This window comes from Perca fluviatilis, chromosome 6 (assembly GCF_010015445.1).
Source record: "Perca fluviatilis chromosome 6, GENO_Pfluv_1.0, whole genome shotgun sequence".
Lineage (NCBI taxonomy): Eukaryota > Metazoa > Chordata > Actinopteri > Perciformes > Percidae > Perca > Perca fluviatilis.
The window spans coordinates 32,197,996-32,213,649 of record NC_053117.1 but is presented as its reverse complement, the minus strand read 5'-3'; the positions used below and the strand labels follow the sequence as shown (position 1 = coordinate 32,213,649).

At 40.0% G+C, this 15,654-nt stretch overlaps 1 protein-coding gene across 5 annotated transcripts in view; it reads right to left on the bottom strand.

The window, feature by feature from the left end:
* Positions 1–4,115: 4,115 nt before the first annotated feature.
* adamts3 (ADAM metallopeptidase with thrombospondin type 1 motif, 3) overlaps positions 4,116–15,654 on the bottom strand; it is a 176,959-nt gene continuing 165,420 nt past the window's right edge. For 4 of the 5 annotated variants that reach the window (XM_039803991.1, XM_039803993.1, XM_039803992.1 and 1 more), the window contains 3 exons: positions 13,203–13,410; positions 9,401–9,518; positions 4,116–8,382 (listed from right to left, as the gene is read on the bottom strand). In XM_039803991.1, the coding sequence (XP_039659925.1) occupies positions 7,898–8,382; positions 9,401–9,518; positions 13,203–13,410 (811 nt within the window). In that variant the 3' untranslated portion in view covers positions 4,116–7,897. The remainder of the gene's footprint in view (positions 8,383–9,400; positions 9,519–13,202; positions 13,411–15,654) is intronic. The other variant, XM_039803994.1, reaches the window with a different exon arrangement.

Here is a 15,654-nt window from a genome sequence, read left to right as displayed (position 1 = left end):
TTTATATTTTCCAGCAATCAATCATCCAGGCTTAAGTGTTCATGGTTTTAACAGGAAATGAGGTTTAAGCTGGTAACCTGGTGCTATAAGTAAGGTTGTAATTAATGTTTTTGTCAAGCCGCGCGGTTTAAGAAAGAGTCAAGAATCAATTCAGACAGAAATGCGCACTAGCTCAGAGTTTGTCCCTACACAGCTGTCGTCGTCAGATTTACCAACGTCTACTGATGAGTGATTAAAGTCAGTGAAGGTAGTGACTTAATGAGATCTTTACATTTCCTGCGCTGTTCTTGGTTCCTGGTACCTGTGATTCCTGTTTTGTGTATTTCTTATTCTGGATTACTCTGCCTGCTGTTATCAGGACACCTTTTTGCTTATTAAATCCTCTAACTCAACGTTCCCCATCTGTCTCTGCATTTGGGTCCTAAATCCCCTAAAGCCGGTGACATATTGGGCCCTATCTTGCACTCAGCGCAATTGCCTTTGTACACCGACGCATGTATCATTCCTATTTTGCACCAGACGCACAGCGGACTTTTCACTCCACAGATGCACGTCGGTAAATTAGGGAATATATTTGCGCTCCCGGGTGTGGTTCAGCGAAAAGAGGAGGCATGTTCAGGCGCAAACGTTCTCTGGTGCTATTTTGCAGTTTCAGAAAACAATTCCGCCACTGACCAGGAAAAACATGGTCTAAAGTCAGTGGCGCTAGTCTAAAGTCAGTAGCACGTTATTCAGATGCTATTTTAGGGGCGCATACTTGGCCATAATGTAGCGTGTGCACAACGCGCATACACTTTACTTCTCTCATCTAAACGGACGCAGCAGTTCCCATTTTTGCAAACCATACATAATTAAGAAAACTTAATATAAGAAAAATATTACTGAAAATGCGCTTCAGGTGTTTGGATAGATCAGGAGGCACTATAAAGTACAGTCCTCAAAAAGTCGCAGCATTCTTTGTGGCTTGTTGTGTTTTACACAACATTTCCATGAATCATGGATGTGTTGATGACATAAATGAGGAAATATTAGAGGACTTAAGGAGACGTGATGTTGAACTACGGTGGGATTGGACTGGAATCTGGTCCGGGAGTGGCAATGCGCGATGTGCTCCTGGTGGAGCGGGTGGACGGAGATGGAGTGGGGGGAGGAGGAAGGGGCACAACAAGAGCAGGTGGTGCGTTTGGAGGCCCACGCTCCATGGCTGCAGCAATCCTCTCCAGACTGTGGAGATGCGCCTGAGAGGCCGCAGCAACATCGCCACCCGGCCAAGACGGGCATTTATTACTTTGCCGCATCCCGGACGTGCGCCAGGCAAATCCGCCGTCATAATAGCAATCCGCCATGGAACAAGCGCGCCTGCTCTTAAAGGGAATGTGAGATGACGCTCTGATTGGTTTATTGCACGTTACGCCCAAACCACACCTAGCTACTTCAGACCAACCCATTTTAGATTTGCGTCGGGATCCACCCACAAAGCTACTTGCGTTTCACGTTTGATACTTGCGTTTCAGATCGTTAAAATAGGGCCCATTGTCCGTGTAACCAAAGTGTGACATGTCTTACACCTCTGTGCCATAGAGCTCAATTGTTGCTACATCTAAAAACTTAAAACACAATTAGACAGGGCTTACTGGTCCAACTTTACACAGCCATAAACCAAAGCATCCTGTCAAAGATCTTTGATGATCAGGTGATTATTCAATGGACAAACTCCCGTCCCCACACTGGATTTCATAACGCACCATCTCACGAGCAGTCAAGATCATGGATGACCACCTGGCTCACCATCTTTTTTTTTTAATTTATTTTATTTTACATAAACAGTGTAAAGATATTTCATAAATACATCTCATTATTCATATTCCAAATCCTTCACACTAGGACACAGACATCTTTTACAGAGTCTCCACTCTGGCAGAAGGTACAGGTGTACATTAGGAGGCAGGAGAGAACACCTTCACCAGAGCTTCTTCCCCAAAGATGTGCAGTTGTTAAACACACAAACGTCGGCCTGTAATTGTATGTGGAATAGTGTACTGTATGTTTTTTTTCTTTGCACTTATGTCCTTAATGTTTGCACTGATGTTGTATGTGGTGTACTGTCTCAGCCATTCCACCTGCACTGAGATTAATTCCACCACCTAGCCATGTGCTAATTAAAGGAACTGGTTTGACTTGATGAGTCACACTGCATTGGCGACATGTTCCTTCATTACCTTGAAGTGAACACTAGTTATTTTTGATTCATTCTCTAAAAACAACAGTTCCCAGCCATTTTAAAACATTTCCATTTTTAGTGAATGGATGGGTTTGGGTCCAAGTATCACAGAGAGAGAAAGGAAGCCATAACATTTTAAGAAACAAACTAAAAAGACAAATACAGAATAATGCCATTGCCAAATTTATCCTTTAAAGTACTCATAATATGCTTTCTTGGCTTTTTCCCTTTCCTTTATTTGTGTTATATATCTTTTTTGTGTTCATGTGATAGGTTTACAAAGTGAAAAAGCCCAAAGTCCACCCCAAAGGGACTTACCATCTCCAACAGAAAACACTGTTCACAAACTGCTCCAAACAGCTCTATTGTAGTCCAGCCTTTACTTCCGTGACGAGCGTGTGTCACTTTGTAACACACGTCATAATGCTCGTCTAGCTGTTAGCGTGGCACGCCCTCATACTCTGCTTCTGACTGGCTTGTAGTCCTTACCTAGGTACTGCGCATGCGTGATTCCCAACAAAGATGGAACAGAAGTGAGATGACTCTGTAGCTAAAACAGAGAGCTCAACACACAGGGTGAAAAGAGGAGCTGCAGCAATGTGCAGTACAACAAATATATGGTGTTTTTTGAAAATGAAACCATTTTACCTATTCTGATATAACCTCTAAATACAATTATGAACCTGAAAATGAGCATAATATGAGCACTTTAAATTATTACACTAGATCTTGTATAATAGAGTACACCTTCCCTCTGCTTGAGCACGTAAGTTACCCAACATCTTTAGCATTTCACACCCTGACATCACACCTTGAAGAAGGCTGTTTGTATCCGCTAAGCGTGGGTTGTAGTAGTTCATCATGAAATAGCCACCTAAATAAAGGGTTTTTAACTTTTTGCCAGAAGACTGCCTTGGACGTTTGTTCTTTTTAGAACTTTTGTGTTCCCTTCATTATTGGTTTGAACCATAGACTGTAAAGATGGATGGCGTGTCCATTCACAAGACAATCACAGCTTTCAAGCATGACGTTTCACCCCGTTCTTATAGCATTGCATAACTAATAAAACTAAACTTATTGGAAAAATTAACACCTAAACAAACTCAAAATCAGCATGATAAGAGAACTACCTAAAATGACAGAAACCATCTTTGGGGAAAAATCATTTGACATGTACTTTAGTTTGGCCCATGCCAGAAACTGCGTAAAGACTGGAAACATGGGAAAAACAGCTAACCTGGCTCTCTCTAAAGTTCATAAATCCACTTACCGACACCTCTTAAGCTCACTAATTAGCTCACGTTTTGTCTTTTTTGTGTAATCCGTGCACAAACAAAAAGAATGCACAAAAATTCAAACGTAAAGGCAGAATCAGTAGGATTTGTGGTTGCAGTTTGTAAACACAACATTCAAAGTTGGCCCCTCCATCTACGGCTCAATGAAGGTAAGGGTGCTCGCCAGCTGGTGAAAGCCAACCCCAAATTCTCTCTCGTTTTGGAAAAAGCTTTGTTAGCTTGCCGTTTCGTCTTGCTATATTCACGTTTTTTCGGTGCTGTCTGCCATTTTCGTAGCTTCCTCTTGGATGCGCGCTCACGATCTGGCAACTGGTTGCTATGTTATCATAGAGGTTGACGCCCAGAAACATCCCGAACACAGCAAATAAGAAGATACAGGCAGAGGGCAGGGTCTTTGCAGATACAGACACCGCCACAAACTTCCATTGGGTCATAAGTGATGATTGGAAGGGATTACTTCTGTATATAATGTTCATTGTTTTTTTTTTAGGAAAATCCTACTTATTGACTTGACTTATTATACATGGTTGTCACTTCAATGCTGCAATACTGAACCTCACAAATGCAGAAATTAGGGTGGAGAAGGCAAGACATCAAAGTAGTTATTCATATCTTTTATTGCTATGTGCTCCCCATTACAACAAACAGCATCAGTAGTGTACACTTCAATCTACACAAATACATTGAAAAGCAAATAGAGCAGAGAGTGACTGACAGTCATGACAATCGTAATACTTCAATGCATGGATAGCACAGGGGTATTGATACAGTACATGGAGAATCCTATGCAGTAATATCTGTCTGAGGCTCAGGGATTGTCAATGTAACATCTACAACTACCCTATTTTATCATTACAAGCTCTGTATAACATTAGCAGCAATGTTGTATAGGCAGCAAGTAAAGGGCGTGAAAAGAACAAGGGAGGAAAATGTAAAATGGTTAGAAAATACTGACATCTACAAACAGCATAAAAAACAACATTACTGGTTTTCTGGTACTACACTATTAATGTTTTATTGGTTAAAATAAAGCATTTGTCTGGTCAGTACACTTCGCTGTGATGTAACAGCTGTGTTAACAACTATGAAACAGCTGTGAAAAGACAGCTTTCTGACGAGTAAAACATCTCAAAACTGAGCATGTATATTTACATCTAATTGTTTGCAAAAAACAATGTAATTCCTACACTATCATGTGTTTTAAAATAGAAGTAGAAATCTATTTAAAATTTGAAAATGTGGAAAGAAAAATGGTGATTAATGTGACTCAATGGTTTATGTGCTGCAGCTTATTGACCAGCTGGCACTGCAAATACTGTAAAAACAAAGCTTTAACTTTCAATAAATATTCATGTACTCAATGCTATATACATGTACTATACATTGGCACACAGAAGTGAGTGTGAATAGTCATTTCTTTGCTGAAAACACAAAACTGTGTCTTTGCTATTGCAGTCAGATGCATGGTGGTTGTGAGGAAATCCTTATTTTTTTTTTTTTTTTTTAATAAATAGCTTTCTCTCTCCTGAACCTTCTTACACCATAAAAAGCCATTTGGAAAATACTTGGAAAAAACATGTTCCACATACAGTAAATTTTAGCGTGCTTAAAATTAGGATTTGTTCCTGCAAACACAAACTGTACAATAAAACCTTGTTGTTATGTATGGGCGTGATGATCTTAAAGCTCCATTAAGCGAGATTTGTTTATTATAAAATTAATCAAACGACTCTATTTAATGTAACAGGGCTGAACCACATGAGAATAAACACCTGCACCACTACACCGCTTTTAGCACATTGGTTTGGCTCTCCTCAACCCCCACAGATCAAATCAAAAAGCTGAATGTATGTTAGCACCAAACAGCAGAGAGCTGAAATACACGAGTAGCTGGTGAAGAAAGTGGAACATCTGGGAGCTAAAGAAATAGATACTTCCCTCAGAAGTTGGTAGAGACCTAAACAGAGCTAAAAGGAGAGTGAATGCCGGATTTAAATTCATCAGGTGGACAGAACTGTGATTTCTGTTGCTCTCTTTCCGCTGGATGTGTAAAATATGCAACTATGTGAGTTTGTTTGGGAGTCTTTCTGCCCCCTAGTGGTAAAAAAAAAAAACGCTTAATGCAGCTTTAAGTTTTAAATTCGACAATTTATGTTGCTATAGAAAATAACCAGCAAATCCAACACTAAAAATCAATTTCAAGATGAGTGTTTGCGTTTTTCATGGTCACATCAAAGTAGAAGTTTCATTTTAGTTGCATGGTGGAATTTTCACTTCTTTTTTTTAGTCTGTTCAAGCTGAACTAGCGCCTGCTGTATATAACATACAGTATTGAGAACACTTGTTAAATACATTCCTTACTTAGTTCCCTTCTTTGACCTAACAGCTTCAACTTTTTTGGGCAAACACTTTCACAAGGAGGGCAATATAATATATATAGTTGGAAAGGTCGAGGGCTAGCACTGTTTAAAGTTCTGATTTAGAAAATAGGTAAAGGCTGGGATGAAGTAATGTGTATAAGATACTTCTTAAAGGAATATTTTGACATTTGGGGAAATGCGCTTATTTGCTTTCTTGCCAAAAGTTAGTAGAGGGCATTGACACCATTCTTATGTCTGCATAATAAACATGAACTGACAGCCATGAGACGGTTAGCTTAGCTTAGCACAATAACTAGAAATAGAGGGACAGCTAGCCTGGCTCTGTCAAAAGTTAACAAAACTTTTTAGTGTTGTTTTTTAGATGTCAGGTTTGTACGAATTAAACAAACAAGATATTCCATAATAAGTGAGCTTCAGAGGTGTAGGTAGGCATTTTTTTTAAACTTTGGACGAAGCCAGACTAGCTGTTTCCCCTGCTTCCAGTATTTATGCTAAGCTAACGTCTGCTGGCTGAAAGCTTTATATTTAAAGCAGAGATATAAAAGTGCTATCAATCTTCATATTTTACTTTCAACAAGCAAGCAAACAAGGATATTTCTGAAAATGTTGAACTATTCTTTTAAAATATTCCCCAGAGAACATTGCAACAGCATTAAGAGTCAAAGAGTTGTTTATGTCCATGTAACACATTGTGCTGAAACTGTAAACATTCCGAATGATATATATGTTATTGTAGTTGATTAAAATGGCATCTTCGGCTTCTTAAAATAATACTGATATTTTCATGTACAGTATTTACAGGAACCTTTATAAATACCCATTTCCATAGAAACTGTAGAACGCCATTTAACAGACATTACTGGATATTTAAAAAAAAAAAAAAAAAAAATCTATACAACTAAAACCATTTTTCTAATGGTTTTTACTGGTTTGGCCACTTTCCATATGTGGTCAAATGAAGTCCGGTGTTTGATTTAGTACATGCAGTGACTCCTCAAGTACTGGGAATTATCTACTAGTCAAGCTTCACACTTACATTTTTTGGCAAGAAAATGGCAGTTTGTAACATTCAAGTAAAAAGGGAATTTTCAGCTGCATCAGATGATCCGTTTTAAATCGTCCCAACTTTTTCTCTATCATCTTCCACTTCACATTTATAGAAACATTACTGTAAATCTCTCATCCAGTCTACAGATTTCACATGGAAGTGTTTCATTAGTTGCATCATGCTGTTATGCAATGTTAATTAAGCCGTGTTGTGGTTTTTTACACGGCCACAAGTGTATGTTCTGAGTTCTTTTTTCACAAATTGAATCAGCTCTTATGATCGCAACTGTTGACATTTTCTCCCTTGTCACTGCTGAGGATTCACCAGAGGACCCGTTGCAACACTATGCAGAGACAAGGGGCCCCATTCATTAAATGACAAGACCAGAGAAAAGACCAATCAGAGGAGAAATACAGACACCTTCCTGAACCTGTCACGGTAGCTGACATCAAAGGAAGCTTCAAAAGTCATTGGGTTAAAAGGTTGGGTTGGCATTAAGCAACCATTTCTTTGTAATATCTACTGTTAAAAGTTAGGAGCCAGTATTGTATATATTAAATACTTCTTTTGAATATTAATCTGTCCTTTGGCTATTTTGTAAAATGATTTACAATGAACTACCAGCGCTGTGTTGCGTTAAGCTTTTCATTTGACACGGACGAAAATTCCCTTCGGACCATGGGCCCTCTTTACATTAAAATTATTGTATTGTTTTCTCCTCTCAAAGAAATGTATGAAAGCAAAGCAACATGGCTGTTTAAGTAATAATATACCCTGGGAGCTCCCTGTAAGGGATGGAAAATTCTTAACAAAAAAGTGAACCAGCACTTTTCTTTCTTTCTCTCTCCCTCTCTGTTTGTCTCTCGGTGGTGTTTTATGGCGTGAGAAGACTCAGGATGAAGCTGCAATATCTGCTGTACATTAAAAGTCCTGAAGGGGAAGGGCATCACTTTCATCTCTCCACTTTAGAATACGCAGTGAGCCACCGACTATCTTTCAAGCTGCTCGACCTTTGACCATCTGTGGGACTTCCTGGAGGAGATGTGCTGATAGCGGGCAGCTTCCTGTCAGTGAGCCCCATGTGTCGTCGGACCCGCCGTGGTGCAGCGGTGATCTTCGACAGGGTTTTCTTAAGTGGGGGAGGGGTGGTGACATGTTTGGCAGCATTGCCTAATGTAGCGGATCCTTTGCCTGAGCCGTGTTTACCACTGCGAGTGCCGTTGGCCACTGCTGAGGCTGTTAATGTCTCTAATAGCTGAGAGGCGGATCCAAAGCGGACATGCTCCTCCGTCTCAGTCGCCTCCGAGAACAGAGATGAAGCTCCACTGCGCTTGCTGCAGGAGTCGCAGCACAGTTTGTTGTAGCCTGGAATAGAGCAGTATCGCGCTAGGACCTCCATTTGGCAGAAGATGGATTTGTCTCCATTACATGGCTCATCTAAAAGGCAAAAAGGCATACAGCGTGAACTCAGTGCATGCCACACAGCGCTGAAAGGCTGTGAAAGTTGGCAATGGAAAAAGATTAAAAAAAGGCTGAGTTGAAGTAGGTGCATTCCAGAACACTGACACACACAAAATTGCTTTTTATCAGAGAGTGACAGCTAAGTTCCCTTTTTAAGATTATTTTTGGGGATTTTCCACCTTTAAATGACAGGACAGCTACGTGATAGAGAGGGGGAAGACATGCAGGAAATCGTCACAGGTCGGATTCAAACCCTGGACCTCTGCATCGAGGTTTAAACCTCTAAGTATATGTGCCCCTGCTCTACCCACTGAGCCAACCCGGCCACACAGACAGCTAAGTGTTTATGCCACAAAAAAAAACTGTAGTACATTTTAAGCCACATTCAGCATGATGCTCATTATGCTGAAGTCTGCTTTGACAAGAGCTGCGACCCAGTTTCATATTACTGTACGTACTCATGCTAAGCAGGATTTGAGTTAGCTTCAGTTTGTGTTGTTGTGTGACTTTGGTATTTTGAAGGGTTAGTTCGGATTCACCAAAGTCACACAATAATTCAAACAAACTAACCGATCGAGGCAGCAGTAGACCAGCTACTCTGCAAGGTATAAAGAGCCTGGTAGCTTTGAATAGAGCATATTTATATTTATACATATATATATTTCACAGTGGTGAATAAAAAAAAATATATATATAGCGTACACTTAAACTCTTTTTGTAGGTGTCTACCCCCTTTTTTCCACCGGACGTGTCTGTGTTGCGTTCTGGAGGCGCCGTGGCCTCCGCATGCAATCGCGGTCATGCGTGCGTGAAGTGGCTCTTCGCTCTGCTGAAGTAATGCGCCAGGTAATGCGGACATACCTGTACATGCATCAGAAAGGCTCCTCTGCTCTGACTGGTCTGGGCCTAGTGCTTGCAAATGCTATTATGAGGTCCAGGAGGAGGCAGAGGAACCTGATTTCAGAGAATCTGCCTATATAAATGACATGCTTACCGTGGCAGGGTCCCGATCTGCACGTCCTCACGGTCTCAGGTTTATCTCCGTTACACTGATCTCCGATTCGGCAAGTGACCAGACGCCTCTCCATCCCCTCTCCACAGGTCACAGAGCACTGTGGAAGAGTGCAAACAGAGACTCACTCACACACAGCAACAGAACACAGTTTTGGAGAGCAGAGTTAACAGCAGGTCAGACAGGCAGCAGTAGATGTCAGGATAACTGGGTGGGATCACAAGCCAACTCAAAGTTCTATCTTCCCCTACAAACAAAATGTCTCACTGCACAGTTGACCTGGCAAAAATATCGGCATGAAGACTTTTCTTTTTCCCTTTTTCAGAGGAAATCTGCAGGGAACAAAGTCTATCACTTACCACCCAAACAGTTTGGGTCCTGGACAACAGGAAGCTTACTTTGCAACTTGCTGTTGCTTGTATTTCCAGAGCAGGTTCTTAGTTTCTTTTCTTTATTTCTAAAACTTATTTTTTCACCAGTTTATCAGATTCAGAACAAACTGGATTAGAGCCCCCAATATTAATTCCAGTATATTTTTGTAAAGTCACTGAATCATGAATCGGTTTTTAGGAATTAATTCATAACTAAAAATCACTGCACAATTTGCTTTTTTTTTTCTTAGAACAGTAGCAATACATATGTTTTTATCTTATATCTTAATCAGGCAGCTTCAAAATGCACATTATGAACATTTGATAGCCATGATCTTTAAACCCAAATCCTATGGCATCAATCAATAAAATCAATAAAATGGCGTTGGTGTCAGTGCAATCAACATACAGTATGTTATGTGCCAAATACCGACCGAATAAAATTTAAAAGGCATGATCCTTCCGCATGTACACCCTGACCTTAATTAGATATGTAAATAGAAAAATATTACAAAATTCCTTAAATCAAGTTGGTATTTTGTACTGGTTAAACCATAAAAACACATCTGTGGATGGATAAAACCAAAGCTGAAAACAAACCACTGGACGCCTGGGTAGCTCACCTGGTAGAGCGCGCGCCCATGTAAAGAGGCTTAGACCTCGACACAGTGGCCGCAGGTTCAACTCTGACTTGCAGCCCTATGCTGCATGTCTTCTACATCTCTCTCCCATCTCGAATCTAAGCTGTCCTGTTGGAAATAAAGGCCTAAAATGCCCAAAAAATTATTTAAAAAAAAAAGGAAACAAACCACTAATGTTCGGCAGATCTTTCTCTTGATTCCACCTTAGGTGCCTGTTTTAAGAATTGCTATAGATCTCCTGCTGACGTCACCAACTGTGATGGAATGAAAATGTCAGGGAGGCAATTAGTCTGTATACTCCTGAATGAGACAACTTTGAGAGCAGCTGTAGCCCAAATGAGTTATAGTGACTGATTCAAGATACATTAATAATGTTAAAACTAGAGATGGCCCGATACCATTTTTTGCTTCCCGATACCGATTCCGATACCTGAACTTGTGTATCTGCTGATAACGACTACCGATCCGATACCAGTGTGTCATATATTTTATTATGTTTTAACAACTGTATCCTACCCTTCCTGTATGGATGTGATATGATTTCTATCTTTGTTGTCGGTCTGGCTCAGGTTAAACTCTTTGTAAAACATGAACAAACACAAACAATGAATTTCTTTTATTCTCCAGTTTGGCAGTCAGTTATAACGGAAAAAGAACATAAATAAACTACTTTAATGTAGATTTTCTTTAGGGCTTTATTACGTGGTATCGGATCGGTGCATAAACTCCAGTACTTCCCGATACTGATACCAGCGTTTTAGGCAGTATCGGAGTCATCTCTATCTCTAGTTAAAACCTAGAGGAAGTAAAAAAAATGATTCATGTATTATTAAAGGTACACTGTGTAGGAATTTCTCCCATCTAGCAGTGAAATTGTATTTTGCATTCAAACGAATAGCGCTCTCTAGCGCCTCGTTTTTCAAATGCGTGTTGCAACTACGGTAGCCGTTATGTACCAAGAAGCTATGACAACATGTCTTCCAATTCTCGCTTTTTTGGTAACAAGGATTCCTTCTCCTGTGGCTCGGCATAAGTATGATCCTCCATTATGAACTAAAAGTGCAGTGCAGGCTTTCAAATTTGCCGGGGCAGTGACAAGCGCCTCTCACTGATCTCCTTCTTCGTTTCAGCTGGTTTCAGTCATGTGACGCTGGCTCTGAACGAAAACGCGTTATGGATTAGCTAGACAGGTAGGCTAGTGCTTTATGTCCCTCTCAGCTATTATAGTTTTTCAAAATGGTGGAACGACATGGAAGCCTCATCGGACTTGCCCATCCAATGTAAATACAGATAAGAAATTCTTCGCTTATGAGGATAAGTCAGATCATTGGCAGAGGTCATTTTACACCAATGAGGACATATTTATGAATGAAGTCATTGATTTTAGCTAATAAAATACTTAAAACACTACACAGTGTACCTTTAAGAATCCATGTCACAGGCATCTACAAATAACTCACAATTTATTTTACTAATATACTAATTGAGTGCACAAATATGCATACTGTATACATTCATATAAAGCGCTATATTCCAACATGGAGATGGACCATGCAATCACAATTCTGAACTCAGCTCACAAATCAGCTGCTGGCATGAAGAATTGCATCTTATTAGCACATTCCTGCTCCCCACCACTCAGCAGGACGTCTGATTTATTGGATCTTTTGAGGGTTTGAAAGGTCTCATTTGATGAACTAAAACTGGCATGTTTTCAGATGAGATGTGACACTGCTCTAAATTTAATAGCTGCCTCATGTTTTATTTTAATACATAATCTTGTAAAGTTAAGAAATCCCAATTATATCATACACATTAAAGCTGCTGCTGCATCAACACACAGGAAAAGGGCGAGCTGGTAGCGATTAAACTGACAGTTAATTGGAACCAAGATGACATTAAAAATAAAATCAATCAGATGGATTGGTGGCTAAATGATCCACACCCAGACAACAGAAGAACATACTTTAAAGTGCCCATATTATGAAAAAAACACTTTTTCTGGGATTTGGGGTGTTCTTTTGTGTCTCTGGTGCTTCCACACACATACAAACTTTGAAAAAAATCCATCCATGCTGTTTTGAGTGAGATACGGTTTCTGAATGTGTCCTGCCTTCAGTCTCCTAGTGAGCTGTTCAAAATCGGCTCGGACTGTGACGTCACAGTCCGAAATGAGCTGGCTAATCACAACCGTTAGCTCGTAGCGTTAGCCGGCTAATGCTAGCGCTAGCCGGCTAACGCTAACACTAGCATGCTACGTTGTTCTCAATAGCAAAGCACTGCTACAACACACACAAGTTCACCATAATCTACAAAAGAACTACTTACATGTGCGCCCTCATTTAGAAGTCTCCCAGCTAATCCTGCCTTGTAACTGACCGAAGTTGAAGAAACAGCCTGTCTTTTACTGTCTCTAGAGTTAGCTAGCTGACATGCTCTACATCTGAGCTACTGCGCATGTGCGAGTGCAATCAAAGATAGTAGTGAAGAAGAAGATGAAAAGAGGTCTCACTCTGTAGCTAAAACAGAAACCAGGTGAAAAGAGGATCTGCAGCAGTGAGAGAGAGCTGTGCAGTACAACAAAAATATGGTGTTTTTTGAAAATTAAACCATGTAAACCTATTCTGGTACAACCTTAAAATACAGTTATGAACCTGAAAATGAGCATAATATGGGAGCTTTAACCTGTAGAAATAAGATCAGCTGCACACACTGGAGCCTTTTGATATTACAGTCAAAGAAAAACTTCTCTTTAAATAAATCATACTGAACCTCTGACCACGCTCCGGTCCTCCACTGGGCAGGACATGGGACTCTGTTACAGGGCCTCCGGCTCTCTGGCTTTTCCCCACTGCAGTACTTGCTGTGAACGGAGCGGTTTGTGCCCTCGTGGAGCAACTGCACGCAGCGAACGGTTCGGATCTGAAAGCCCAGGCTGCCGCAGGTTTTGGTACAATGCTCCCATTCCTCTGAGATCCATCTGGATGAATCAAACAAAAAGGAAGACATTTAAGAAGAACAGTGGTAAGAGAAGTCCAAATCACAGATCCGGATCAAAATGTGGACAGACGTGTATTTTGTTAGAGGTGGAAGAAGTACTCATTTACTTGAGTAAATATGGCAATACCATATGTAAAAATACTCCATTAAAAGGAAAAGCCCTACAATAATAATTGAATTGTTCCGTAAAATGTAGTCCTGCATTGCCAGACCGTCCTCCACACCGCTGCGGAGGAGGGTCTGACTAGTCCACACAGCTTTCCGGGATGGGAGAAAAACGTGGTCTGGTTTATTGGCGTTTCTTTAAAACAATCTTCATTGGCGGCGTTAAGTGCAGGACGGAGCCACGGTGCCTCTGCAAAATAGCCTCGGGAAGGAACTTGTTTTGGTGGAACATGTACGTTCAAAAGTTGTTTTAGTCGTGCAACAGAAAACTCAGATTGGACAGATAGTCTAGCTAGCTGTCTGGATTTATCCAGCAGAGATCTGTGGAGCAGTTAATCATATTCCTCATAAATCATCCAGAGTTTAAAATACCAACACAAAGAAAGCAGAAGGTAACAGTCATCCGGCCAAAAAGAGTGATATCCGGTGGAATTTATGGCGGCACTGGAGCAATCCCAGAAGTGGAACATCGTGGATATAGACTACGTAAAATGTACTTAAAAGGGTCAAAAGTAAAAGTTGTCATTCATCAGTAAAATGTTCCCTGTGACTGATATATTATTTTATATGAGATTATTAGATTATTAATACAGATGCATCGATATGTAAGAAGCATCTTACAGCTGTAGCTGCTCGAGGTGGAGCTAGTTTTAACTACTTTGCATATAGTTAGGTAGTTTAGTCGAGTGGTCGGCCCCTCCAAAGGTTTACCAGATAAATCTGAGGGGTTGTGAAATGATCAATGGGAGAGAAAACTAAATTCTGCTTCTCAAATCTGTATAATTCATTTGGACTTCTCTCTAATCGTTGCTTTTCTGTGAATTATTGAATTATTTTAATTTGAAACAGTCATTTAAATGAAACCATCTGAGCGGTTTAGATGTGAAATCAGTCTTTTTTGGAACTGCTAACAACTCATAGACATTGGAAATGTGACAAGGAGACCAATGCTCTTTTGTAAATGGTCTCAAGCCAAAAAGGTCGGGAACTACTAGTTTAAGCTATAACAACAAATTGTATTGCATGTATATGTTTTATGTAAAATCTCAATCTGTAAAGTAAATAGTAATTGTAGCTGTCATATAAATGGAGTGGAGTAAAAAGTACAATATTTCCCTACAAACTGTAGTGAAGTAGAAGTATAAAGTATCACAAAATGGAGTTCCTGAAAACTGTACCTAAGTGCAGAACTTGAGAAAATGTCCTTGGTGACATTGCATCACTGAATGAATGGACTGATGATATCAGGTTGTTTCACTCTATTTGTTATTTGGCTAGAGTTAGAGATTTAAGAACTGTTGAATAATTTGATGGATATCACAGCTAACATCAAGTGGCTTCTTGAAAGGATTGTTTACCCTGATTTGAATATTAAGCATGTAGCTATCAACTGTCAGTGAGAGGATGCATTGCTGGATAGTGCTAGTAACTGCAGAACTCATTGGAAAAAAAATTACTATGACATACTGGATCCCCATTGCTCAAAAATTTGAGTTTGGGTTCATCATATGCAACTACTGCCAGAAACAGGCATTAATACACTCAGCAATGCAACTTTCACAAATGTTTAAAATCTATCTGGCAGCAAATTATGGCAATCACGTCTTACAGTATATGTGCAGTTTTTTACTTAATGGTCGTGCTAGATGAGAAGTCCGGGGATCATCAAAGTTAATTTAATTCATCACAATCCATCCTGATGGGGACACAAATGTGTGTGTCAAATGTCATGGCAAACCATCCAATTGTCTAGTATAGAGAAAAAGTGGTCTTGACCAAAGTGGTGGTCTGACTGTCTTTATGAACTTTGGGGGCTCTGTGACTTTTACAAACTAAATTTACATTTCAGCAGTGTACATAATAAACATAATAATAATAATTTAAAGATAAGATACATGTACAAGCACCTCGTGCTTATTTGTTGAATGCATTTGTTCTAGACGGCAAGAATCAATTAAACTAATAGAACAACACTCCAAACGTTTGAATCAGAGTGCTGAGCATATATTTACAATCAGCTGTGGCAACAAGAGCTCAGTTAATCAACTTGAGCAAAAAA